The sequence below is a fragment of the Micrasema longulum genome, unplaced genomic scaffold (assembly GCF_059751315.1).
Source record: "Micrasema longulum isolate JH-2025_06_02 unplaced genomic scaffold, ASM5975131v1 h1tg002797l, whole genome shotgun sequence".
In the NCBI taxonomy this organism is placed as follows: domain Eukaryota; kingdom Metazoa; phylum Arthropoda; class Insecta; order Trichoptera; family Brachycentridae; genus Micrasema; species Micrasema longulum.
In genome coordinates this window covers 1-27,902 of record NW_028279922.1, presented here as the reverse complement: position 1 = coordinate 27,902, position 27,902 = coordinate 1, and the positions used below count along the sequence as shown (strand labels likewise).

The window sequence follows — 27,902 nt, the reverse complement described above, 5'->3', positions numbered from 1 at the left end:
AAAAGAATATTACAATATTTGTAGTTTATGCTATGATTCTGCAAGAAAGGAAACAACAATCAAAGCAAATGAAATTGGATGCTTTTTAAAAAAAAGTGTTAGAATTTGATTTAGTACCGACGAACTGGTGAGTAAGTATTTATTATAAAAAATTCAATATTTATAACAAGAGATTATTATTTATTTTGAAAACGAATTTAAACTGTATTTGTATAATTTATTTTGAATATACTACATTACATAAACATTTTAGATTGTTCTTAGAATTTCGACACGGAACCTAATCTTATATCTTCCATTATATTGTGTTCATTTTATGCCGATTTTTTTTACGCCGGTGTCTCTCGGAACGGGACCCCGGCGTAAAACGACGTTTACCTGTATTTGTCAAATTATTTGCGTCATTTTAAATTGCGTAGTGTAAAACACGTTAGCAAAGTTGATTAAACTATTTAAAAATATACACATATACAGTAAAAGGTTTGAAAACCTAACTAGCACCTTTCGGTTGTATTTGAGGGCATGTTTGCATTGCATTTGGAGAGATAATCACTCTAAATATCACAAATCAATTGAAAATACAAATCAAAAGATTTTAAAAAAGCAAAGCTCTGATTTTTAAAAACCATAATGTAAGATTAAATGCCGAGATTTTTTAAATAAAACGAAATGATTTTATTGAAGTCGAAAGAAAATGAATTTCAGAAATTAATTTACACCCACCAGAGATGGCTCCAATTAGACCCAGTAGTATTGAAAATTATCGAATACCTAAGTGAAAAGTAATTTTTATGCGTCATTTTCCTTAACGAAATAATAAAAGTGTATACAAAACGTGTTTTTAATGATTTAGAACATATTTTGATGATTGAATAGTATTGAAAAATTTACAAAAAATCATTATTTACTCATACGAGTATTGAGTTGAGCCAGTGGGCTTTAAGAGTTAAAATTAATTATTTTTAACAGTACGCAGTATAAATTGATTGTGTTATTTATATATTACAACAATGATTTAATTATTTCTATTGTCAACACCGGTATATAATATATAAACTAGCTTAAAACAATACAGGCGTGAAAAAAACATCTTTCTTATTAAATAATAATAAATATAACTCATCAAACATGAATAGCAACAGACAGCAATGAAACAATGAGATAGAACATGATTCAAGCTGTAATAATATATCCAAGCAAAAACTTAATATTATTAAAAATATATGTCCTAAGCCGTGTAATATTCCATCACTGTCTAGATAAAATTTATTAATAGCTTATATCTAATTATAAAAATATTCTTTATCAATCACAAACCGCATCGTCATCTGTTCACTAATTATTATTTAATTAAATCTAAACTTATATTGGTAGGAAAAAAGGCCATTATTAAAAAAAGAAAATAGCTTTCAAAGTTAAATTAAGTGTCAATGTTTGAGTTTGTGAAATTGGAATAACTTTCATAAACACTATAAATATTATCACTCAAACTGTCATCGTCCGACAGTCAACAGTTTATTGGTTCAATTGTCTTTACGCAAAATAGTGCATACGGAAACATGGGAACAAATACGTATATCTTATTCACAAAAGCACCACGTTTTCTAAATTAACGTCAAAATTTGTTATGACTGTATTAGAATGGTCCGTATGACTAATTTAAGTAAATCTCAGACTTCTGTCCCGTCTTCACCTTCATCCTCGAACAGGGGACCGCCAGACTCAGTGGGACTCTTCTTCTTAGGCTTGGGTGGAGGTCTCGGAGGTACCTTTCCACTTCTTCCCAATGTGTCATTGTTGGCCGAAGCCGTGTCGTATATTCGCCCATTCATCAGAGAGGGCGCTGGAGACTGTCTGTCGATCTCACCATGGGTAAACCTCTTCAGTATACCCGTTTCTGGGGTGTTTTTAAGTCTTCTGGTTATTGGCTCTTGGGGCTCGGCAGAGTTCGGCGTAAGTTGAAGGTGGAGGGAGTTCCCGTTCATTTTCGGTAAAGTAGAACTGTATACCGAACTCGGCGCGGGAGATGGCGCTCTTTCCTGCTCTTCGATCGGAGTGTAAAGAACTGGCAATGGTCCGTGGTAGCTGCCGGGAGTAGCGGGTAAAGGACGTCCTCTCATCGGCGAGAATTGCTGTTCTAAACCGGCCTTGTTCAAAGACAGTACGGAGCTTCCGTCTGCAGTCGTTCGGAGGCCCAAATTATCATAAACAGGTTCTACGTATTCTCCAGGCACTACTGGCGTTATGGTACTAGCCGTGCTCGACCAGCTGGGAACTCTCGGTCTCCTGGGAATCGTTACGTAGCCTTGTCTCGGCGTTACGACTGGAGGACAAACCGGCGAGGTAAAAGGTGACTGCGATCTCGAATACGGCAGCGTTCTAAACATATTTGGATTCGTTCCATAGATAGGAGATTGCAGAGGGCTGTGGACTTGCGGTTGCGGAGGGAGCCTCGACATGTCCGGAGCTGTGGACGCCGATGAAGATGCGGGAGAAGCTTGCGCCGCACGCGGAGGGAAGGACAGAAGGTCGGGAGGATAAGCCCTCGGCTCTGCTCTAGAGTGCAGGATAGAATTAGCGCTGTGGTGATCCCCGAGAAGGGCTTCTCTAGAACGCTTTGGTTGTTGATCAACAAAGTCCATGGAACGACTTTCGTCTTCGTTTGGAGCTGAAAAAAAGTAAAAAGATAAATATTAAAATTAATTTGTTTTGCATTATCAACATGTCCACACCATCTTACGTATATATTTTATATTAAAAAAAAAAATTCAATAATAATTTATTGTAAACTATAAAAAGAAGGGAAAACATTTTTGAGAAGGGAATATGGAAGTCTAGGCATTTACAGGGCTTATGACCTGTCATTGGCTGGTTTAAGTGGCAACTTAACACATGGGCAGAATGGTAATTGTTACACAGTGTGTAAAGTGGCCACTTAAAACAGCCAATGACAGGTCATAAGCCCTGTAAATGTCTGCACTTCCATATTCCCTACTCAAAAATGGGCAGAATGGTAAATGTTACACAGTGTGTAAAGTGGCCACTTAAACCAACCAATGACAGGTCATAAGCCCTGTAAATGCCTAGACCTCCATATTCCCTTCTCAAAAATATTTTCCCTCTCTGCTGAAATGAATTTAAATATGAATAACTCCCTAGGGAGGAAATTCAGCAAGTCTGCAAGCATTTGGACTTACTCAAACATTATAAAAAGAAAATAAAATGTTATGATGTAATACTGTGTATTTGGACTTACCGAAAACTGAGTCATTATCCAGCAAAGTCTTGTTCAATTCAGACATCTCAGTGGCTCCACTCATCACGGACGGTGGAGCGTCGTATATCCGGGGAGGTTTTGTCACAGGGTTGACAGTGGTTATCAAACTCTTCTCCATCTCTGGAATCACAGATCCCTCGATAAGAGCCTCTCCGTTAGAAGAGTGCATATCAGATTTCATGTGTCTCTTACTATCTCTTCTTCTACAGAAACAGAAGCATAAAACTGCGATGATGACCATCAGGACAATAGCGCCACAAGTGAAGCCGATGACTACAGACATCATATCACTGCCCCCAATACCAGCTCCGGCGGCGCCGGGAGTTCTGCTTACAGCAAGAACGATAGTTCTTTCTTCCACTCCCGCGGGGTTTTTGGCCACACAAGTATATTCACCTCTATCGTGAAATTTCACATGAGTTATGGTTAGATTTACCCATCGCGCCATATCAGCACCGCTATGTTGTATGTGGTATCTCTGATCTCCAGACCTTCGAGCGTCTCCGTCTATAACTCTAGAATTTTGAACCCATGTGACATCCGGTAGAGGATTTCCAATGGCTTTACAAGAAAGTGTCACATTTTCACCGACCGCCTGCATTTTGTTATTGTGCAAAGGTTCTATGATACTAGGTGTACATGCAAAGTCGCTGGAATCCGTGTTACTCCAGAGTACCTTATGCAACTGAGGAGGTTCAGCGCAAGAAGTCGGAGATGTGTACAAATTATGGTCAATAATCCAGTCCCTAAATGGCTGTAGATTGCAGTCGCATTTCCAAGGGTTATTGTGCAAATCTAAGCTAGACAGGTTACGCAGTTGATTAATCGTATCTATCTTGACGTGCGTCAGGTTGTTATAAGCCAACCTGATCATTTTAACTGCGGGCAAGTTGGAGAATGCCCTGACTCCGAGCCTGTGGATTTGGTTATGACTGAGATCTATCTTTTGCAAAAAAGGCAGATTCCTAAATACACCATCGTCGATTTTTTCTAACTGGTTATTGTTTAAATAGATCCATCTTAGTTTTTCTGTGTGGTTGAATGTATCGGGATGAAGGGTTTTGATGTTGTTCTTCGAGAGATCGATTTCGATTATGATTCCGAGGCTATTGAAGCCGTTTTTGTGGATCGTGATGATATTGCAGTTTCTGAGTATGAGCTTCTTGAGGTTGCTCAGCCCGACCATTTGGAAGGCGCCTTGAGTGATCTCGTAGAGGGGGTTGCCGGAGAGGTCCAGGTTTTGGATGTCATTGTTGAGTTTGTCGGGGATGGTGGAGAGACCCTTGTCGGCGCAGTCTGCCGCCTTGTTCCCGGACACCCACTTGCAGTCGCAGACGGCGGGGCAGGCGGTGGTGAAGTCCACGGCCCCCGCGGGGCACAGAGCCACCAGCGCGAGGGTCAGCAGCAGGGGGAGGCCGGGTGGACCCATGACTGCCGCGCGGCTGCGCCCTCCTCGCGGCTCATCCAAGGCGACAGGACGCTCGCGAACCTACAACAACAATTTTAACTGTAAAAAAATGATAAATACAAAAATGTACAATACTAGAGAGCCATCATTAGATCAAATTAGAACTGCGAACGATGGGCAGAACCAGCGTACTACGAAATGAAAAATTCAGGTGGTCGGCGTTTGATAAATCGTCCATCGTTCTCATTTTTATTTCTAACATTTGAGGAGTTCATTTTATATGTCATTTGAATCATGTATTACGGACCGTAGAATGGAGTGTATTTTTTCAAACACGACTTAAAAGATAGCTTCTAAATGCGTATATTTAAATAGTTAGAAATGGAGATACACGTAAATATTAAAAAATATATTTTTCCAAAGTTATTATTAATTGAATCGAGCTGTGACCCCGTGGCAGTGTTTCGGACACCACATCGGAGGTCCGAGGTTTGCTCTTCGTTCTGTTGCAAATCTTGTTAGATTCCATGTTCTTCAATTATTTACAACCTACGAAAACTACTTTGAAATGGCAACTGAATTAAAATATCTTAATACTACTTATAGAACGAACAAAATTCAAATAGTATTGTTATTGAATTGTGTAAAAAGTAATAGCAATTCTTTGAAAACCCGCCTTTAAAGCGAACGCTTCCAATGATTTTACTCTGGATAGGTTCCCGGTTATTTCGACAAAGCCTTTTGTGGCGATATTTTCGAAGTTCTTATAAAAAGATAAACTCGGAGTCTTTCTGATTTTCATTTCTGTTAAAAAATAGAATGGAAAAGCAACATGCTAACATGGAAGTTTTTGTAAACCTGTACATGTTCACTTTTCTCTCGGGGGATGGAGTCGGAGGGATCGGGAGACGGGAGACGGGAGACGTGAGTTTGTTTTAACAAAAAGAGGAAAGCTTTGGGTAAACTACGGTAGATACTTTACGAAATACATATTCTGATATAATATTCCAAACATCAGATATGCTCTGTAGTAGGAAACTCAACTCAGGTGGAAAACCGATAATCTGCCAACGAAAGGAAGAATATCAAAGATCGAGTATTTTGCAAATCATTGCAAGATTCAAAATGTTGAGACAGTACACATTGTATTCATTTTACGGTTATTTGTACTTTTCATAATGTTTTCAAAAACACATACATATTATTTTCATTTTGATCTCGGAAAAAAACACCCAGTTAAGCTTTACATTTTTGCTAAAAGATATTATTAGTATTTTAGATCATTTGCCTTAAAGAATGTATAGATATTTTAAAAAATGTGAACTAACGAAATTTCAAACATTCAAACTTGAAAAAAAAGTTTTTGACAAGTGTCTACTGAAGGAGAAGAGGTATTTATTCATTTAACACTATACTGGGTTCAAACTGTCAGTAGGGTCGCAGTGAGTCACATCTTGCTGGAGGGTGTGATTCTATAAAATACTGCGAACGCCCAGTTGCATTCCACCGGCAACACTACTGACTAGTCCTGATCGTTAGCGTCCACGTCGCGAATCACGGGCAATGGGATCACACCCATAACGGTGTGATCACAGCAGATAACGAGAAGATGAAATGCGAGTTTCTGGCGCCTGCAAACCGGAAACAACCAGCTAAGGCAAGGTAACCCGACAGAAAAATCCACCAGAGAAGGAAACGGGAAAGGGAAACCCCCTTGGTCATCTTTTCCCAGAAACCCCTATGGCGAGTACATCCAATAAGCAGTTGTCCTGGCTGCGGAATACAAGAGTAGCGCAGGACCGAGATGCTTTCGCTGTAGTGATCGCCAACGTCGGGGGGACATGGCAAGGCACCGCCAGAAGAAGAACACTATGCATATAATATACACATACACACAAGGACGGGGATATTGCCTTAAGGCAATTTTTTCCTACCTACCCAAACCGTTCAGTTTGAGAAAATTATAAGAACATATTCTAAGTTATAACCTATTGTGTATTTAAAATATGTATACAGAACCTTACAATTTTATACAAAATTTGAAACGGAAATTATCAAAAAAAATACACTATACTATGAAGAGGAGAAGTGAAGAGAAGAAGGAGAAAGGAAAAACTCAAATATTGAGATAGTGACATAAAAAATACTACTATGAATTCAGTCGATATTAGGTATTCAATTGAAATGTCAACTGGCCGCATTGTTCAAGTAATTAATAGTGCTAAAAACGGCCGCGTGGAGCGCTAAATGTCCTGCAATATGACGCATGAAAGTAATTATGGTCTTATGTCAAAAGTACCATCTCAAAGGAAAACAGTCCTTAAGAAACAATGTTTGAAATACTGTTTTCCAAATCAAGAATCTTCAAATAATTTGTATATTCTGCAAGTTTAATCTAGGAGAAAAAACCCGCATTGGGGTTAATATATTCAAAATATAGTATACTTATTTGCATAAAAAATAAGCTGGAATAATCGGCTAGTTTTTTGGCTCACCGCAGGCGCTGGGCGCGCTTTATTAAAATTTGTATTTATATTAGGATAAAAATACAAACGGTAGAAATGATTTAAAATAAATGTTAATTATTTATTTGTTTTTCTGTAAATAAAGTTACGATAGAACATTATTATGGTTAGTAAAATATAATGGTAAGCTGCGCATAATCGCTTCTATACACGGTTCGCCCCTGTTAGCTATTGGTAAAAATATTGGTAATTCAGTATTTTTACCGGAAAACACTGAAATTAATCACGACGCTATTAAAATCTCACTCAATAACCATTTGATTTCGGTCAAAGCGCAATCATCCATTAAAGCGCTATAAAATGAATCTCTCTATGAACACGGGATGGGCTCACGAAAAGAGCTTTTATTCTATTTCTGGTGTAATATGTATGTGGGGTTGGGCGGGTTTTACGAACTGGATGGGTTTTGGAGAATTTAAAATGTAAAAGCACGTTTGGAAGCTGTGGGATAACGACAGAGTCATTATACTAACAAATTTTGGAAAATGGTGCTTTCGCGGCAATATTTTTATTGAAATGGATTGAAATTCAAACGGGCTTAACAAAAATACAGCACATACTACATTTCGTAGATAAAACGTACTTATATCTAACGTTCTTTCGAATTATGTAGAATACCGCTAGTGTAGGTACTGGTGGATTTTTTAAAGCTGGCGCGTTCAAACAACCAGTAGGGTCAGGCGGGGAACAGTGTAACACGGGGTACACTATAACAGTAATAATATTTCATTTCATATTAATATTTGGAGCATTAACTTAGTGGTCAAACATTTCACTAAATGTTATTAAATATTTGTTTATAACCCCTTACCGACTTTTATATGTCTACCGGTTTCGAGACGTACCCACCTCTTCGTCAGGACAACAATTCAACCAACATGCAAAATCCACTATACACCTTGCACAAAAATGTAAAACCAACACGACATGCATTTAAATAAGCACATGCACTGATTAGAATAAACATGCACTGATTAATTTATATTTATAATTTATATTATATTAAATATTATATGCGGTTTGAGAAAAAGTAAAAAAAGGGATGGAGGGAGGGGGTGAGCTTAATAGGTTTAGGGTGACCATTACAGTGGATCATCGTATAACGGACCATATTAAAGGTTGTTTGATTATTGATCAAAGGAACATTATTTTTTAAAGCTTTTCTAATGTGAAATATTTCCATATTATTTTGATTTGCGAATTCGGAGAAATTGTTATTGTGAAGAGACCTCATATGTCCTTTAACACGGATATCAAAAAAATCTTGATGTTTTTCTAACGTAAAGTGAAGAACAAGAATTACATTTTAATTGGTAAACACCTGAATTATTTAATTTATACGATGTTCCACTGTAATGGTCACCCCAAACCTATTAAGCTCACCCCCTCCCTCCATTCCCTCTACCTATTTTCAACTATTTCTTAAACAACATAGAATATTCTCGTAATTTAATCAGTGCACGTTTGTCCTAATCATTACAAATTATGATTATTACTTTACTTTTTTCATTAGTTCTCAAGCAAGAGAATATTTTCATAATTTAATCAGTGCATGTTTGTCCTTGTTTGTGCATGTGCGTATTAAAATGCATGTCGTGTTGGTTTTATATTTTTGTGCAACAACTATGGTCAAGGTGTATGGGTTTTGCATGTTGGTTTGCATGTTGGTTTAATTGTTGTCCTGACGAAGAGACGGGTACGTCTCGAAACCGGTAGACATAGAAAAGTCGGTAAGTGGTTATTTACAAATATTTCATAACATTTAATATTTTTATTCTTGGCAACACTATTTATTCTAAAGCCAATGAGAATTGAATATCCACTATTTTAATACAGAGCTAATTTAGTAACAGTATTTATGATTTTTGTAGTAATTGGAAAATATTGATTTTGTTAGTGTAAATTGGTGACTGAAAAAAAAATCCTACATTTTTTTATAGGTCTAGTCAAAGAATAAATAATTTGAATTTATTTAAAATAAAACACTTTGAAATACAGTCATGCCTACAAACATTTCGACAAACTCAAATATTGTATTAAAACCAACTGATCCACGAAGAAGTTTAAACATTTTAAAATTGTTTTCAGGCGTTGCCTAGTATGTGAAATAATTTAGTCAGATAAATCTCTTCACAAAAATAAAGGCTTCAGCTCTTTTATTTCACTAAAATCAACAAATGGAAGAATCGAAGAAATATGGATGTTCAAACATAGTAAAAATGTTTTTGCAAGATTTAGAGATGGTTTTGAATTACGCTATTATTTAGGTAGGTGCAGGTTCAGTCAGTTGTGTACATGTGTTTCTTTATATAAGTGTTGTAATTGGCTTAGGTCGTACAAGACTGGATTTTCCTTAGTGGGAGGGATTTGAGTGTGAAACTCCTTAATGATTTTCCAAATATACGACCATTTTGAGTTTGCTGTTTACCATATTAATGTGCCTTATTTTTATTTTTAAAATTAATATTGTGTTTCTAATCTTTTATAATATTTGTGGTAATATACTCGTATGTCTGTGTTAACTAATTAGTAGTCCCACCTCAACACAGGACTTTTAGTCCCATGGAGTTGGGACGTCTCAAAAAATGTGTAATAAACTGTTTATAGGTAATTCAAACACTGTTTTCTTCTTTAATCAGACATGACCTCTTTTAACCAATGGTGTAAAGTAGATAAATTAGAACTCAATATGAAAAATGCAAAATAATGTCATTTCATAGAAAAAAACAACCGATTTCCTTCGAGTACCTAATAGAAAACTCCAAAATTGATGTAGTTTAGTCAATCAGAGATTTAGGAGTTGTTTTGGACTATAAACTAACAAACAACGAGAATATAGATATTACAGTAAATAAATCACTGAAATTACTTGGCTTCATTAAAAGAATATCCTCTGATTTTACTAATGTCCGTACAATCAAAACTTTTTATTGCTCAACGGTTCGCCCTCTTCTAGAATATGCCTCCGTGGTCTAGTCTTCATTCTATGTGAATCGCATAAATCACATTGAATCAGTCCAACATTGCTTGCTTCGAAAAGTAGCGCGGATGATTAAACTAGAGAGAGGTAATTATTTTTATGCTGATATAAAGTCAATGTTAAATATTTCTAGTCTACAAAAATGTAGAACTAATATTGATTCCAGCATACTAAATGGTATAATCGATGTTCCATCATTACTGGGACAAATAAAATTCCATATTCCGACTCGTAGGTTGAGAAACAGTAAAGTACTGTTCATCGATCAGCATAGAACAAACTATGGCCTTAATTCTCCAATGACCCGTCTCTGTCGTATTGTTAACTCAATACAAGATGTGGACTTTTTGGTTTAAGTTTACAACGATTTAAACGAGCACTAAATAAATAGTCCAGATCTTGTCTTGATGTCCCTTATGTTCGTCAATGATTCTTTAAAAATCATTTTAACTATTCTTTTATTGTAATATTTAAACCCTATAAATTGTATATATGGACAATATCCGTTAATAAATAAATAAATAAGTAAATAAACGTATCGGGAATTACGTCAGAGACGTTTTGCACGGTAGGCGAACGCGCTAACCTTTGAATTGATCCACAAGGCGGACTTATTCGGTAAATTCAGCTCAAATACCTATTTATTTAATGAGAATTTAGATCAATGTAAGCTTCATGTGTCATGTGAAGAAGGAGAGTGAACTTCTTCCCAAACTTTTCCTACAAAAGTCTCAAGTTTTGGCAATGTTTTGACAGAATATTACTCAGAAGCAGAGCGAAACGGCGGAATTACCGCGTAGCATTACAGAACACACGACATATGATTAGGGTTGCCATATTTGGCTAGAGCCTCTTCAGGATAGTAGTAACAAAACAATCTATTTTAGTATATTATTGTTTTTTTTAATTTAAAAGAAATGTTTTTCTTTCTTTTTATGTGGTGTTTCCTGCGGAAAAAGTATTAGTTGTCAACAAATTATAAGTATTTGCAAGGAAGGAAACGGAACTAAGTAGCCCAGGATGTGATAAAGTGTACATATGACAAACAAGGCAACACAAAAGAGCGTATAAACTTGGGCACCCTGACAAATCTGCAATAGCGGAACACTTTATAGACACCGGACATTTTTTCGCCTTCGAACCGAAAATTTTACATAAACCCAGTAATTACAGTGCCCGAATAATAAAAGAGGCAATTGAAATACACAGACACTTAAAACACATAAACAAAGACGACGGGCTTAAACTTAACTCAACATGGTTCCCAGCACTATGTACTACAAAAATGAATGGAAATGTGAAAAAAAAGAAAATAATAAACATAAAATAAAATAAATGTGCCTACTGCCGACTGCAACACGGTACAAATTACTAGTTAAATATGTGAAACATATTTATTTATTTTTACATAAACGGGAACAAAAAATTGAAAAAAAACATATATAAATACAGAACAAAAAATTATTAATTATTGTTAACAATTACTGTGAAAATCTTCGCACCTATTTATATTACAAGTTGTGTCCGTTTTTCCCAAATTTAAAATTGAGAACCAAAAGTAAAACAAAATGGAAAGGCATAAAAAAAATTTGGCTCTACAAGATATTGTGTTTGCCTTCAAAATGGAATTTCAAGTAGACGAAAGTGAGCATTGTAGACACCCATTCAGACATATACATTATACATACCTTTTGTGTCTGCTTTTGACAGGACCAGACATTAGGTTTTGGTTTATCTGATCAGGCCAAGTCTTTCTTGGTCGTCCACGTCCTATGTCATCATTCATTCTGCCATATAAATATATCTGTTTAACCACTCTTTCATCATCTCTTTGTTCTATTTGACCAAACCATCTCAAAGACCCTTTTTTAATCTTATCAATTACACCTACCTCAGATTTCCACTCTCGCCCAATATCATCATTCGTAACCCTGGCATACATACAATGATTTCTTACATATTCGTCTAAGAGATCGCATTTTGACCGCATTCATTACGCTATCGCCTTTCCTCTGCCAATTCCATGTTTCACTTACATCCATACGTGCATGTTGGGACTAAAACCCTGCTGTGCTTTGCTAATCTAGCTTCGATAAGCATTTTTTTATTAGCAATTACTGTGCTAAGGCGCCACTATTTTTTTTGCTTGCATTCACCCTCCTTTGAACATCTTTTTCTACTCATCTACCTCTTGAAAGCATGCTTTCCAGATGCACATATTCGTCTGCTTGTTCAAGACATGCGTTGTTCATATTTATTATGCACCAGTAACCTCACTGCGCTTTCTGTATTCTGCGAGTTGAAATCGGGACATTATTGGTTTTGTCGGGACAGAGGACTCAATGACGGTGATCATACCTATATATTGGTACGGATGGCAACCCTACATACGAGTATGGCATATAAAACAGCCGGCGTATTACAAATGTTGGTCCCCACATCAAGTACTTGTCAACTTCATCGTGCAATCTTTCATCCCGCCATAAAATGACCTTCCCTTATGTATTATTCAGCCCTTTTAATATTTCCCACATATGTTTTATTCATGCAATTTCAATATTTCACTCATTCTTTACTCTGCCTTTGGTTGGAGGATGACGTCAACAGCTCACTTGATTCATTGACTTTGAAAGTTACATCCAGCTCCTACAGAATTCAGACAATATTCGGGTATTTTTAGAAGCTTCCATTTATAACAAGCGCAAACTAAAAATTATTTGAAAAAAAATAACAATCAATCATAGAATTAAGAGTAGTCCAGAAACCGCATACGCACATCAAACAGAAGGCGACTCAACTACTCATAAATGAGTAGGTTTACGTTTTGACCCATTAGTTTATTTGTAGACGTTGTTCAGTACGCAACTCCTGATTTGAATTCAACTATGCCGTGTTGTGTCTTTTTAAAGTGTAGAAATACTGCTAGGATTTTAAAGAAACAGGATGCAATCACATTTCATGTGTAATTAGCAAATGAATGTGTATATAACAAATGTATTACTTAAAAATTGAATTATTTTTCCATCTGTCAGATTGTCGAAGAATCAAAATGGAAATTTCGTTAGTGTTGCCAGGGCAGTATTTTTTTTTACCCCACTTTGCTCATCTAATGAGAGAATTAACGGAAATTGGATCTCGGATTAAACAACTCTGTGGTGGACATTTGACCGACATTATCTTCAAAACATCAAATATTATGTAATATGATATAAAAATAGCGTTTTTTTTTACCTTACATTTGTGTTTTAATTTTTTTTCCCATCAAGCAACATTACGCTACGACCTCACGAATGCGCGCGGCAAAAGAAGGGCATAGTGGGGGAATTATTGGACACAGTCCGATTTATTCAAATTGTGGCGCCTCCGTCATAAACAATCCTCAAGGACCTACCGAGGAGCGAAACCACGCAAGCGAACGCAGCTCGTTAAGTTACCAGCCTGCGGTTCGATACCCAGCCGGAAGTAGAGGGCGACCAGAACAAAGGCTATAAAAGGCGCGAAGTTCAAGGCCCGTCCTTCTCTCCTTGTCCGAAACTCAACTGCAGTACTTCCTCACATAAAATTAGTCTTCTATAAAACACGTGTTAGATATAAATTCGAAGTAAGTTAGATTTTATTGAACGTGTAATAAAATATCTTTGTATTACACGCCAGTTTTCTTATAAAATAAATAGTGTTATCCATGTATTTATTTTTTTTTATTTATTTAACTTTTTGTACATAATGATTATTTGTACATTGGCGGGCTTATTGCCAAATGGCAATTTCTTCCAACCAACCAATAAAATAAAAGTTTTATTTTTATAATTCAAGTTACAGAACATATTCAATAGAAAAAAAAAGATTAAAAATTTAAAGATATATAAAAATAGAAATAAACGTATTTGTTTATAAATTACCTTAAATCGAAACTATTACTCAATGGGAAAAAGGAAAAAAGAGGAAAGAGGAAAGAGGAAAAAGGAAAGGAGGAGAGATTAAGGAAGAGAAAGGAGATATTTCTTCAGACGTGATTTAAACAGAGATAATGTAGTAACATCTTTGATGGTGGATGGGAGATGATTCCACAGTCGAGCCGCATGGACACTATATGAGTTAGAGAAGAAAGAGGAATTGTGTATGGGTATTAAGAGAGTGCCTTGAGAATGAGAACGAAGAGGTAAACCATGAACTGATAAGCGTTGAAATTTTTCACACAGGTATATAGGAGCGTTAGGACTATGAAGTACATTGAACAGAAGTGAGAGGGAGTGATAGTCTGTAAGTAAGCCGTTCTTATTTCTTGTGTGATAATATATATGTGAATCCTTTTCCCCGCCACCTTCTGAAAAGAACGTAGTAGGGTGTCGAGCGAGAGGCCATAAGGCACCGGCGGGACCGATTGCAGGCTCCAGCAGGGACGCGAGGCCCCGAGCGGACGGATGCAGGTAAAAAGGACGATTGCCTAATCCTACCTCACGCACATGCCTGTGCGTATAAAAGTTACACACAGCGTGTACAGAGAGACCCCGACAGGTAAGCCAAAGGCCGCAAACCACCCCCACAATTCTATGCTCCTTCTGGACTATTCTTAATTCTATGCAATCAATCTTGTTTGTCAAGTGTTACTAATTTATTTATTGACAAAAGAACGCCACAAGGATACAATATTGATATTTATAATGAAACTGTTCAAAAACTTAAAAAATATTGGGCGTTAACATAAGTTGCATGTAGGTATAGATGTAAAATTACGTAATTTTACCAAAAGGCGCGGCAAAGTACCGTAATTTACAGTAATTTTCGGTAAGAAACGAATATGACGTACTAATTTTTATTTATTAAATGTATAACAAATACGAGTAGCTTTATTTTGGGACACGTTACATGATAGTGAAAACCAGGTTTAGATCCATCGGGTGGTTGTCAAGATTTATTATAAGTATGGGACGTTCAAGGTCATTCGGTATGTAATTTTTAACCCTTTTTGATAAAAAAGGTTATTGTGTTTTGAAACTTAACAGTATCGATGTACATAGGGCCCTTAATAAAACCTTAAGTGTGTGTCTTTGAACGACCACCGCAATAATAATGTAATATTTGGGACTGCGATCAACAGAATAATTATTCAGGATTGTTAAACATAAATTAGAATCCTAAAATATGAAAATTTGAAGGAATGGCTCTCGAGAAACTGATCTAAAGCGAAGATGTTCGGAAAATTCATAAAAGTGGAAATATCTCGAAAAGTAAAGCATTTTTACGGAGGTCATATTTGCATTTTTTGGTGAGTCATGAGCTGGCCTAACACCCCTTAAAAGGAATACCTTGGATTATGAGACACCATCTATACGAGTATGTACTCAAATATAGTAATAGTAAAGCATTGCCGGGTTCAACTCGTTTCAATATAAAACTATGAAACATGTGCATCCGTACGTCATGTCACGGAGAAAGCTAGGGCACGTATGTTTGAATCTGGAATTGGAAACCAACTTCGATCATGCAAACGACTTCGATAACTCAGTTTGATGAGAGCATGCAGGAGTCGGATTCCACTCTCCGCCGTGACAAGTCCCAAGGAAGCTATTTATCTTATTAGTGTCTCGATACACGCAGCCTTGACGCCGCCAGTCGAGGATTGCCGACCGGAGCCGATTTGTCACGAAGTAATGAGAGGGCTCGGTCCAGCGGGTCGACAGGAGACATATTTCATGCAAATTGGAAAGAATTTCCTACTTTTCACAGTAATAAGACCATCTCATGAAATATTATGGTTCAGTGGTGCCATCAATCCCCAATAAACGAGATCCAAGCATTTTAAATGTTATTTTTTTATATTTGAAGTACTAACTTTGTGGTTATCAATTATTTTTGTTAAGTAAACCTTGAAAAAGAACCTTGTATAGCTTTGAAACCGGTCTAAAAACTGAATGATTAATATAAAAGTTGTTTAATGTTAAACAGGGTGTTCTTTAAACCCTTTCACATCCGAAGCCACGATGATCAGTATTGGCACATTAAAATAAATTTTTAGAACGAATAAAATTTACAAAAATTAAAAAATTAAAAAAAAACAAATGGTTGCTAACTTCTGCAGGAGAGAAAGAGGAGGGGGGAAGGGGGGGGAGTCTGACACACCGTTAACCGCGCGGCCGCGCCCCCTCGCTCCTCCCCTGCAGAGGTTAGCAACCATTTGTTATTTTCAATATTTTATTTTTACAAATTTTCTTCGTTCTAAATATTTTTTTTAATATGTCAAGAGCCCATACTGATCATCGTGGTTTCGGATGTGACAGGGTTTAAAAAACACCCTGTATATACGTAAAATCAGCCTCGTGGTGTAATGGTCAGCGCATTTGACTACCATGCAAGACGTCTTGGGTTCGATTCCCGACATAATTGATATAAAATATTATTTAAAAGGGTGTTTTTACACTGATACGCTGCGATTGGTGTACCGATGCAGTGCCCTGTGCACCATTATGCGCTGAAAGGGAATGATGATGATGATAATTATGTAAATATTTAATTTCATTAATACAGTTAAACTTCATTGTCAATTTTTTAAAAATGGGTAAATGGGGGCTGGATTTCTTACCATCCATGCGCTCTGTAGCTGCAAGACGTGCTGTAATCAAGCTCATATCTGTTATAATTGAAATATATTTTAATTGTAAACGAGGGACTAGAATCCCAACCGTCTTTGCGCTTTGTAGCTGCAAGACGTGCTGGGATATTTTTTTATTGTACAGCGTCCTTGAGGTGATTTTCACAAAAATGGCGCTATATAAATTATCCAATATTTATTTATATATATATATATAGACATATCAACAACACTATCTCCCGAAATATATTAATAAAAACACAGAAAAATATGTATAGGTACATATACATATCTACTATTAACTTTTGACGAAAGGGTTGAACGTCGCTTGGCCTCTTTAGTTTTAATACAACAATAATAATAGAGTTATTTTTTAATTAATGTTGTTATGTGAAGTTAGGTTAGGTTAGGTTAGGATAGGTTATGTTAAGTTTAATAATAATAAAAAAAATGGTATTTACTTAACTCAATCCTTAACCTAACTTGATAATTTATCCTCCTTCCTGTTTGGGTGAGATCCTAAAGATGGCTCCTGCAATGGTAGCCGAAACGCCGGAACAAATCCAACACACGGTATCACCCAAAGAAGAAACATATCGATTACTAAGATACAAAAAAACCTATCTAACTTTTGACCTTTATGTCCTACATGTAAAATTTTTATGTTTTTTGATTCGTCAAAATTATGTTTTAATTGATTTAATGTGATGCATAGTTTGGTATATCGTTGTATACGTTAATATGTCTAAATACATATTAAAAAAATAGAGGCATTTAGGGGATCCTGAGAGGTGGGGACGATGTGTTGGCCTCTGTTCATACATCCTCCTCCTCTCTCCTAAATCTGCATAGAGTACAAACTCTTAGGAATTCTCTTACAAATTCCTTAGGAATATTTATAACAACTTTCCTGGCAGAGAAACTCCCAGAACTCTATAACAACTGCGGGTGGATGGTCGGCTTAAGCCTAGCTATTCAGTCGAATGCCGGGATTTAATGAACAGCCGAGCCGCCAACTTAAGTAGCTGATTAAACTATTTGGCAGCGACATATATATATTACATTTTTATTAGTAGCATCGGTAAACCTTATCTCAGGGATTAATTGTTTTAAAATTTGATTACGGAATCAATTAAGTGAATTAAAATCACATCAAAACATCGGATCGTAGATAAAATTCAACCCAATCTGTTATCAAATTGATAAGCTCGTTATACTTATTGCGGTGAATTATATACGTGTGTCATATATTATTTCAAAAATAAATACGATTAAAATAAAACGTGGCAACACTATTCGAGTAGTAATGAACTGAAATTCATCAAGATAAAATAAAATATGCAAATTAAGTAATCATTATGACATCAACACATACATCGATAACTGTATGAAAGAACTGAAAGATTTAAGAATGGGAGCAAAAATGAGTGGTATAACTGTTAACTGTCTTCTGGATGCGGATGATGCCGTGCTTCTTGCTAGCAGCAAAGGAGACCCGCAATTCTTGGTAACAAAAGTCTACGATGTATGCAAGAAAAGCGATTTGCTTATGAATGTTGATAAATCGAAAGTGATGGTTTTTGAAAGGGATGAAAATATAACTAAATGTGAGATCAGTGTGAACGGAGATATTCTGAATCAGGTAAAAGGATTTGTGTACCCGGGAAGTATGTTTACTAGGGATGGAAAGACTGAGAAAAATATTGAAAGGAGTGGGTGGCAAAACTATGTATGATAGGTGCACAAATGTCGAGATCCGTGAAGTGTGTAAGGCTGAGACATGCATTATTGACAGAATCAAGAAAGGGGTGCTGCGGTGGTTTGGACATGTAGAGCGAATGGACAGCGAAAGAACGGCTAAAATGATCTACGATGCAAATGTTGATGGATGCAGAACACGAGGAAGACCGAGAAAGACATGGCACGATCAAGTACATCATATACTTGAAGATGGATATGTCAAAAGTAAGAATAATCAGCGTGCGCGCATGAGAAGATGTATGAATGTAGAGGAAGCGAGGTCTGTATGCCAAGATAGAGTGTTATGGCGTTATATCCTCTCTGCCTACCCCTACGGGGAAATGGCGTGATGGTTTGTTTGTTTGTTTTGTTTGATTTTGATGATAAAGATCCAAAAATAAGGTAAACTTCCAGAAATGATAATATGATGTTATTAAGATTTTTTTTAATAAATGGTATTAAGTAGACATTCAAATGTATTTTTATATTAAATACATTTATATTTCACAAAAGGAATGAATTTTTATTTTAAATACTAAAATAATGTGTTTTTATTCAAAATAAGTTTAAATTTTACAAAGAGAACATGTTTTTATTCTAAATAAGTTTAAATTTTACAAAAAGAACATGTTTTTATTCTAAATAAGTTTAAATTTTACAAAAAGAACATGTTTTTATTCTAAATAAGTTTAAATTTTACAAAAAGAACATGTTTTTATTCTAAATAAGTTTAAAATTCACAAAAGAAATATAGTTTTATTCCAAATACGTTTGAATTTCACCAAAAGAATGTGTTTTTATTCTAAATACGTTTGAATCTTGCAATGTCAATGTTTATTTATTCTGAATACGTTTGCCGTAATATGTGTACATATAAGTTTTGAATATCTTAATTAACAGATTACAACAGAGATGAAGAACTTTTTATAAATGTAAATATGGGCAGAATGGTGAGTTTACACAGTGTGTAATGTTGCCACTTAAACCAGCCAATGACAAGTCATAAGCCCTGTAGATGCCTGGACTTCTATATTGCCTTATCTAAAAAGTTCTTCATCTTTGTTGTAACCTGTTAATATAAACAGCTCCCGGAGGAGTTGAATCCAGTCCTTGTCTACAAAATTTAGACAAACTATAAAAAAATTTTGAATACCTTAATTTAAATCTGAAATCCTAAATTTTCTTCAGTTCCCAACACTAGCTAGAACAAAGTCAGAAAAAAAATATACTTGTGGAATATAAAACATGTAAATTCTAAAAGAAATGCTGTGTAACTCGCATACAAACACGTGTGCTAAATCATTATGATTACATACAAAAACAATAACATAATCCGGATAAAAACATTTTTGTAATTTTGACTAAGATTGATTCATGTTTATTAGTTGAAGCCAATACTGCTTACAGGGCTCACTGATTAAAGTCATTTCATCGACAAAACGTTTAAATGACAACAAAAACGTCAACATTTGATTTTGTTAAATGAATCGGTTAAGATCTTTCACAAACTGAATGTTAAGTAAATCAAATCGAATAATAAAAAATCGATAAAATAGTTTTTGAATGCGGTAAAAAAAATAGCAGTAGCCAAAAATTATGTCATGATAAACTTACGATTTATTTAATTTTATCTATTATGATAAGAGGATTAAAAATACCCAGATCATTAATATTTAATCCGTTAAGTTCTTAAAGAAAATATGTAAGTAGGTTTATTTATTTTGTAATGAAATTGTCCAATTAATGAAGCAGAAGAAGAGATAAAAAGTGTTGTATATAATTTTATTAAAAAAAAAACACAAAACAATCTCGTTAGGATACTTTTTATATTAACATGCAAAATCGCATTACAAAAAAGTGCGTGGTACGTAACTATTATGAATTAAATAGCTTTAAATATCAGCGCACGTATTAATAATATTTTTTTACTAACAAAATAAAAAGTGTTGTTGATAAACAATAGTTTTAGCTTCAAAACGTATGCAAAAGAGAAAATAGATACAAAACTAAAACTAACATTATGCGTAATATCTCCCGTAGGAAAAAGAAATAATGAGAGAGGAAAGTGGGATAGATTCAGGAAGAGAAAGTAGATGTTTCTTCAGGCATGATTTAAACAGAGCTGCTGAAGAAACATATTTGGTAGAGGATGGGAGATGGTTCCACAGTCGAACCGCAAAGCGTCTTTACGCGTTAGAGAAGAAGGAGGAATTGTGAGAGAAAAATTACAGACAGCTTTTAAAATAAGATGACGTAAACTATGAACTGTTAAGCTTTGAAATTTTCCACGGAAGTATGAAGGAACGTTGGGACTATGAAGTAAAGTGAACAGAAGTAGTGACAGGATGTGATAGTCTCTCACCTGTATAATTTTATAATTTTTTTTTTCATAGAGTTTTAATTCAATAAAATATACATATTATTATAATATTAATTCATTATAAAGAAAAAAAAGTATTAAAATGTATTTTGTTCCAATAAACTATTTTATAATAATAAAATAAATAAAACAACTTTGTTTTTAACCACTAATTTTTATTTTTCACCGACCGGTTTCAAAGCAAACAAGCTTCTTTGTCAAGGTATACTAACGTAAACGTAAAGTTATGTAAACCTTGACAAAGAAGCTTGTTTGCTTTGAAACCGGTCGATGAAAAATAAAAATTAGTGGTTAAAAACAAAGTTGTTTTATTTATTTTATTGTAATGAATAACCACAAAGTTAGTGCTTCAAATATAAACTTTATATTTAATAATAGTTTGTCATCGAGTGCTCAGACATTAGTTTAAATTAATAATCGAATTAGAGTACAGACATAATACTGTTTACGTATAAAATAATGAACATATATTATTTTGTTTTTGATGCTTTAAAAAATATTATTAAGAGGAAATAAATTAAATAAACCTTTATTTAATTTACTTACATATAACTTTGAATTATCTATCCTTACCTCTGTTTTGTATAAATACATTTAACTTTTTAATAAAGATACCAGTATCGAAGATGTCGCGAAAGCGATGAAACCGGTCACTGGATATTCCAAATTTGTGGATTAAAGTATCACTCGTGTTTTATTTATATAATAAATTACAATGAACTTCCATCAAGAATTTTCACTTACAAACTTAAATGTTTTAGAGTAAAACAACACAATGAAAATTAAAGAATAGCCATTTACTTGGATACATTTGAATTATAAAAAAAAATATAAATTCTGAGTCAATTCGTAATTTGAGTCTACGACAATACAAAGGTGTTGAAACTAGAATAAATATGTTGATAAAATGAGTGCTTGAAGCAGGACGTCGGAAAATATTGAAAATATCAATAAAACAAAATAGAAATTTTGAAATTAGACGCACTTGAAAATAGACGCACTATATCTGAATTATGCTATTTATATAAATTATTAAATGATAAAGTAGACTCTTTTAACCTACTCTCCAAAATTAATCATAATGTTTTTGCGTGACAAGAAATAAGTATTTATTCCATCTGCCAATCTGTAGCAATAACTATGCCCAACACTTTTTCCTCTATCGTTCTTGCTCTAAGTATAATGCTTTATTTTCATCTATTGAATTATTTTTTACACGCACCTTAATTTATTTAAAAATAAATAAAGATTCTTTCTTTCTGGCTGCGATACGATCCCACTTGCTATTTAATGATGCGCACACTTATACACACCTGAATACTCAATCCCACACAAATACACACAAACACACCTCTACACTTACTCTCATACGAATACACATAAACACACCCTTTTGTTGTAGGTACCACAATTTAATGTGAATACTTTTTATTTAGAAACTTCGCTGGTCTGTCTTTAAACCGTATCTTTTTTATGTTATTATATCATTTTCGACTGTTTGTTTCTATTAAATAAATAAATAATAAATAAAACACTAAAATTTTTAATATAATAATATCGTCTAATAAATAACATCAACGTATAAATATTAATGATGTAATAACTTTTATTTACATACAAGTTACTAATTAAAAATACTTAGTACACTTCAACTTATTTACTCGAACAATTAGAGCTTTCACCCTCTGATGGGCATCTTCAGACTTCAGACAGTATAAATATTAATAAATCAAACTAGTTTAAAAAGTGAGATTTTTATCGAGTTGATAAGATACTATGAAAATTTTCAGCCTATAAAAGGAATGAACATTGTATTATTTTCAGTAGTTTGCAATGAAGCTGTTCGTGTGCGTGTTTTTGGTGGCGATTGCCTTCGTGGCAGCCGAAATCGACCCGTCCATTAAAGGGTAAAATATTGTAATTTAAATATAAATAACGAAGTAATTAGCGTTAATTAATAACAAACAATAGAAAATTACTCATTTACGTTTATTTTTAAGAGACAAAACATTAATGTACGGATTACGCTTAATCAGATGGATAACTTTATAATTTCTCGTTCTTAGCGGAAAGCTGTATGACATCTATCCTCTGAGCCAGAGGCAATATGACCTCATCAACAGCGCTGAAGCTGTAGTCGAAGGAGTTGACGTATGGCAGAGGGCTCATGTTCTCGGCCGCGAGGCTAAAGTGATGGTTCCTGGCAAATCACAGCCGGTCTTCGAAACCCTGATGAAGGCCGCCAACATCCCCTTCATTGTTTCCATCGAAGATGTTGAAGCGTGAGTTTAAATTTTGTTTCGTTTTTAATTACACCGAGCGCAAATGAACAAGCGGTTTAAGTTGATGGTGATTTTCAGAGTTTTGGAGAATGAACGTCACGTTAACGAGATGGCTAGGTTGTCCTCACCCAGAGACGGCAAAATCAGCTTCACCGCTTACCATCGTCATGCTGATGTAAGTTCAATGAAATTAGAAAAGATCTCTAGTTATTTGTCGAGTATTCGTTTATACGGTGTGATTATTTTACAGATCAACGCTTATTTGGACGATCTCGCAGCAAAGTACCCCACCAAGGTCACCGTGAAGACCCTCACCAAGACCACCCAAGGGCGCGACTTGAAGGCTATCATTATTTCAACAACGGGGGGAACTGATTCCAGCAAACCGGTGATTGTTTCCGACGCTGGAATCCACGCCAGGGAATGGGCCGCACCGGCTCAGGCTCTTTACATGATCACCAAGTTGGTTGAAGATATCACCGAAGCTGATGTCGTCAACGGCATCGATTGGATCATCATCCCCGTATTGAACCCCGATGGTTACGAATACAGCCACACTAACGTAAGTATAAACATTTTTGTAAAAAAAAGTTAATCCCGCTCTTAAGCGCAATCTAAACTGTGGCGTTTGTTTTTATAGACTCGTATGTGGAGGAAGACCCGTTCAACCGCTTCCAGCTCATCTTGCCCCGGAGTCGACGGAAACAGGAACTTCGATTTCCAATGGATGGTTTCTGGATCCAGCTCCAACCCTTGCTCCGACATCTTCGCCGGGCCGAAGGCCTTCTCCGAACCCGAAACCCAAGCTCTTCGTGACATCATCAACCAGTACAAGGCTAGAGTAAAGGCGTACCTCGCCATCCACAGCTACGGAAGCTATTTCCTGTACCCCTACGGATACAATGGCAAACCCACTCCTACTGACGCCGAGCTGAGCTCTCTCGGCAAGAAGGTCGGCGATGCCATCGACGCAGCTGCCGTTCCCGGGTCTACCAAGTATCTGGTCGGCAACTCTGGAGCTGCCCTGAACTATCTGGCTTCTGGCGCTAGTGACGATTGGGCGTACGGAGTTGCTGACGTCAAGTTGGCTTACACGCTCGAGCTGCCCGGAGGTGGCAGCCAAGGATTCGACTTGCCCCCCTCCAGGATCGCTCAGGTCGTTAAGGAGTCATGGGAAGGAATTCTAGTCATTGCTCGTTATGTCTTAGCCTAGAAATAAAACCATGCTGGAAGATTTGCACATATTTTGCGAAATTACACAAAAATACAAGAATTATAACACAACCTAAAGAATCTGATTAAACTGATTTTATAGAAAAAAAACGTTTTATTTTATTATTATTTCCACAATGAAAAGTCGAAAAAAAAAATTATTTCAAAATATAAATTATAACTTATGACTATAACTTAACGGCATAAGACGAAATAAGAAATAAGATATAAATATATTTTCATTAATATTTTAAATATTTCTTTCTAATAAACTAATCAATTAATTTAATACGATCAAAATTGCAACAAAAAAAAACAATAATATTCATTTTCATTTTTAATATATTTTATTTGGTCAAATTTTTCTTTTTTTTAGACCACAACAGGCCAAAAGGTTAAATTAAAGTGGTGAATTAAAGCACAAAACACCCAGGCTTGAGAAAAATCACATTAAATTAGTGTTCTCACTGGGAATCGAACCCGGAACCTTTCGCGCGTGAGTCAAGCGTCGCAACTACTACACGATGAAGGCCGCCTAAAAGTAATGAAATTAGAACACTAGCATAAAGATTTGCCATTTTTTGAATGGACTAAGTCCGTTAATAAATAAATAAACAACAATATTTTGAGTTTGTCCAAATTTTTGTCGACAAGGACTGGATTCAACTCCCTGGGGAGCGGTTTATATTAACATATTACAACAGAGATGAAGAACATTTAAGAGAAGGTAATTAGAAGTCACTAAACCAGCCATTGATAGGTCATAAGCCCTGTAGATGCTTAGACTTCTATATTACCTTCTCTTAAATGTTCTTTCTTCATCTCTGTTGTAATACGTTAAAATAAATAAACGTTACCTCGATCGTAAATTTAATTGGTTAGATAATGTGCAATAGAAAACAATTAACATAATACAATAAACATTATAAAAACACAGAGGCTCCATAAAATATAAAGGACAACTATTTCGTCCCCTAAAATTTACTAAGAGACGTCTTGTTATCTGGGACACGAACTGTAGCTACTTAAAATGACAGACACCTCTATCCTCTACCCTTTGACGGACGCAAAAGCGTTTGTAAAGTCTTATATGTCCAATAACGTACAGCTTACTCTCTGCCTGACTGTTATTCATGTGGCTGCCAAGAGCGATATAGAATAATATTAAAAAATGGACGAAAAAAAACCAAAAAGATGTTAGATGTGAATCTAGTAATAATGAGAAAAGCGAATATTTTCTTTACTACGTTTTGTAAATAACAACCTCGACAAATATTTATTTAGGTAACAAACGGAAAAACCATTCGCTGTAAGATTAATGTCAAGAGCGTTGATAAAACGATCGTATTCGATGGATCCCCAATCTAATCAGTCAAGAAACGTAATAATTCATTTTCTGACAAGGAGATTATTTGTTTCAATATGTTAGATAACCCAAAACGATTCGTAAAGAATAACAAAATGTATTATTGTTATTTTCTTCATTTGACTACATTTGTAACAAAATGGAGCTATCAACAAGTATTCTCATTGTGGTGTTTGGAATTTGGATAGTAAATGCAAACAGCTACTTAAAAGGGTAAGTTGTAATATAATTTGTCAAACAACAATATATTTCATCCATATTCTTATGGCTTTTTCTAAAAAATAATGGTGGAATCAATGCTTTTTTTACAAAGCATCAACCCAAACTATACCAAAGGTACAAGATATAAAGGATGGATGTAAATTTTGATGTGTTTTAAACTTAATATGGCATCTACGGCAGTTCACATGTGCTACATTTCTATTAAGTAAAATTTGACATAGAGGCTGTACTTTCCAAGATAATTAAACAGGAAAAAATGCATACAGGGGATAAAGGATGGATGCTAGTTAAATACTAGAAAAAAACGATAATTCATAATAATACTAGTGAAAACCATTTTATATTATATAAAATAGTAAAGGCTATTTACACGAAGCTTTCCTTTATATTTATAAGTTTATTTTAATGTCCAAGAGGTTTGAAAACTTAATATCATCTCCCAACTTTCATTTTTAAAATTCATCCTTTTATTCTGTACCCTTCAATTGTGATTCATATATAAAACAACACCGCCCATAAGAACAATTGACTTAATAATATAATTTTAAAGGATATAGAATATAAATTTTGTATTTAAACTATGCTTAAAAATGAAGTAAAGTTAAAAATGAGTTGACAGAGAAAAATTATGGAAGGTGTTATCGGAGTATGGAGTGAGCGGAATCTGACACGGGCTATTGCTTCTCTGTATAAAGACAGCACAAAATGTGTTAGGATAAATGGATCATACACATCGTGGTTTGACATTCATGAAGGGGTAAAACAGGGATGTTTTTTTTTTTTTTTTGTTTTTTACAATAAAAAAATAAAGCATAATTACATGTCAATGAAATACATATTAATAGAAAAATAGTTAACAAAAAATCCCACAATGGCATGGCCTGTTTGTGGGTATACAAGAAAATGTTAATGAATTTTTTATAGTAAATAATGGACAGTTATAATATTTTTGTATAACATAAGAAAGAAAAAAATAAAATATTCTGTAAAAGATAATATGGTATTTTTTTATGGTATTTATAGTAATTAAAAAAGGAAATAAAAAATATTTAAAAAAAACACAAAAATATTCCTTATAATTAAATGGAAACAAAATAAATCATAGAAAAAAAGAGTTCATATCTTTAGTTTGAATCCAGGACAGTGCATGTTTTTTAAAAGAAGGAAAATTTTGAAAGTTTGGAATCAATGAAATATTATCAGTTGTATCAATGTTTGATGTCACTATGGCTGTTCAACATGTATATCGATAACTGTATGAAAGATCTGAAAGGCTTAAGAATGGGAGCAAAAATGGGTGATTTAACTGTTAATTGTCTTTTGTATGCTGACGATGCAGTGTTTCTTGCTAACAACAAAGAGGAACTGCAATTCTTGGTAACGAAGGTCAACGATATATGCAAGGAAAGCAATTTGCTAATGAATGTCGATAAATCGAATGTGATGGTTTTTGAAAGAAATGAAAGTATGACTAAATCTGAAATCACTGTGAATGGGGTTATACTAAAACAGGTAGAGGAATTTGTGTGCCTGGGAAGTATGTTTACTATGGATGGAATGATTGAGAAAGATATTGAAAGGAGGGTGAGTGCCGGAAACAGAGTGAACGGTGAACTTAATTAAATCAACCTTAGCAAATTAATGTTTGTCGCAAGAGGCAAAATTAGTAGTTCACAGTGGAGTCCTGGTCCCGACCTTGATGTATGGTAGCGAAGTATGGACTCGGAAAAACAGGGATGAAAGAAAGCTGAATGCTGTTGAAATGTGATCTCTCAGGCAAATGTATGGTGAAATTATGTACGATAGATGTACAAATGTTAAGATCCGTACATTATGCAAGGCTAAGATAAGCACTATCGAAAATATAGAAAGAAGCTCTGCGTTGGTTTGGACATGTAGAGCGGATGGACAGCGAAAGAAC

The 27,902-nt window shown here is 34.9% G+C and overlaps 2 protein-coding genes across 2 annotated transcripts; one reads left to right on the top strand and one right to left on the bottom strand.

Moving 5' to 3' along the window:
* Positions 1 to 1,164: 1,164 nt before the first annotated feature.
* Positions 1,165 to 4,761, bottom strand: kek5 (leucine-rich repeat, immunoglobulin-like domain-containing kekkon 5 protein). The gene is made up of 2 exons (XM_088241247.1): positions 3,257 to 4,761; positions 1,165 to 2,668 (listed from the first exon to the last, which is right to left on the bottom strand). Exons 1-2 carry the CDS (start codon positions 4,704 to 4,706, stop codon positions 1,671 to 1,673), a joined length of 2,448 nt encoding a protein of 815 aa, XP_088097373.1. The 5' UTR covers positions 4,707 to 4,761; the 3' UTR covers positions 1,165 to 1,670.
* Positions 4,762 to 22,730: 17,969 nt separating this feature from the next.
* LOC148271554 (carboxypeptidase B-like) lies at positions 22,731 to 24,446 on the top strand. The gene is made up of 5 exons (XM_088241249.1): positions 22,731 to 22,806; positions 22,966 to 23,181; positions 23,260 to 23,356; positions 23,432 to 23,743; positions 23,822 to 24,446. The coding sequence occupies exons 1-5, from the start codon at positions 22,733 to 22,735 to the stop codon at positions 24,392 to 24,394; spliced, it is 1,272 nt and encodes a 423-aa protein (XP_088097375.1). The 5' UTR covers positions 22,731 to 22,732; the 3' UTR covers positions 24,395 to 24,446.
* The last annotated feature ends 3,456 nt before the right edge of the window (positions 24,447 to 27,902 follow it).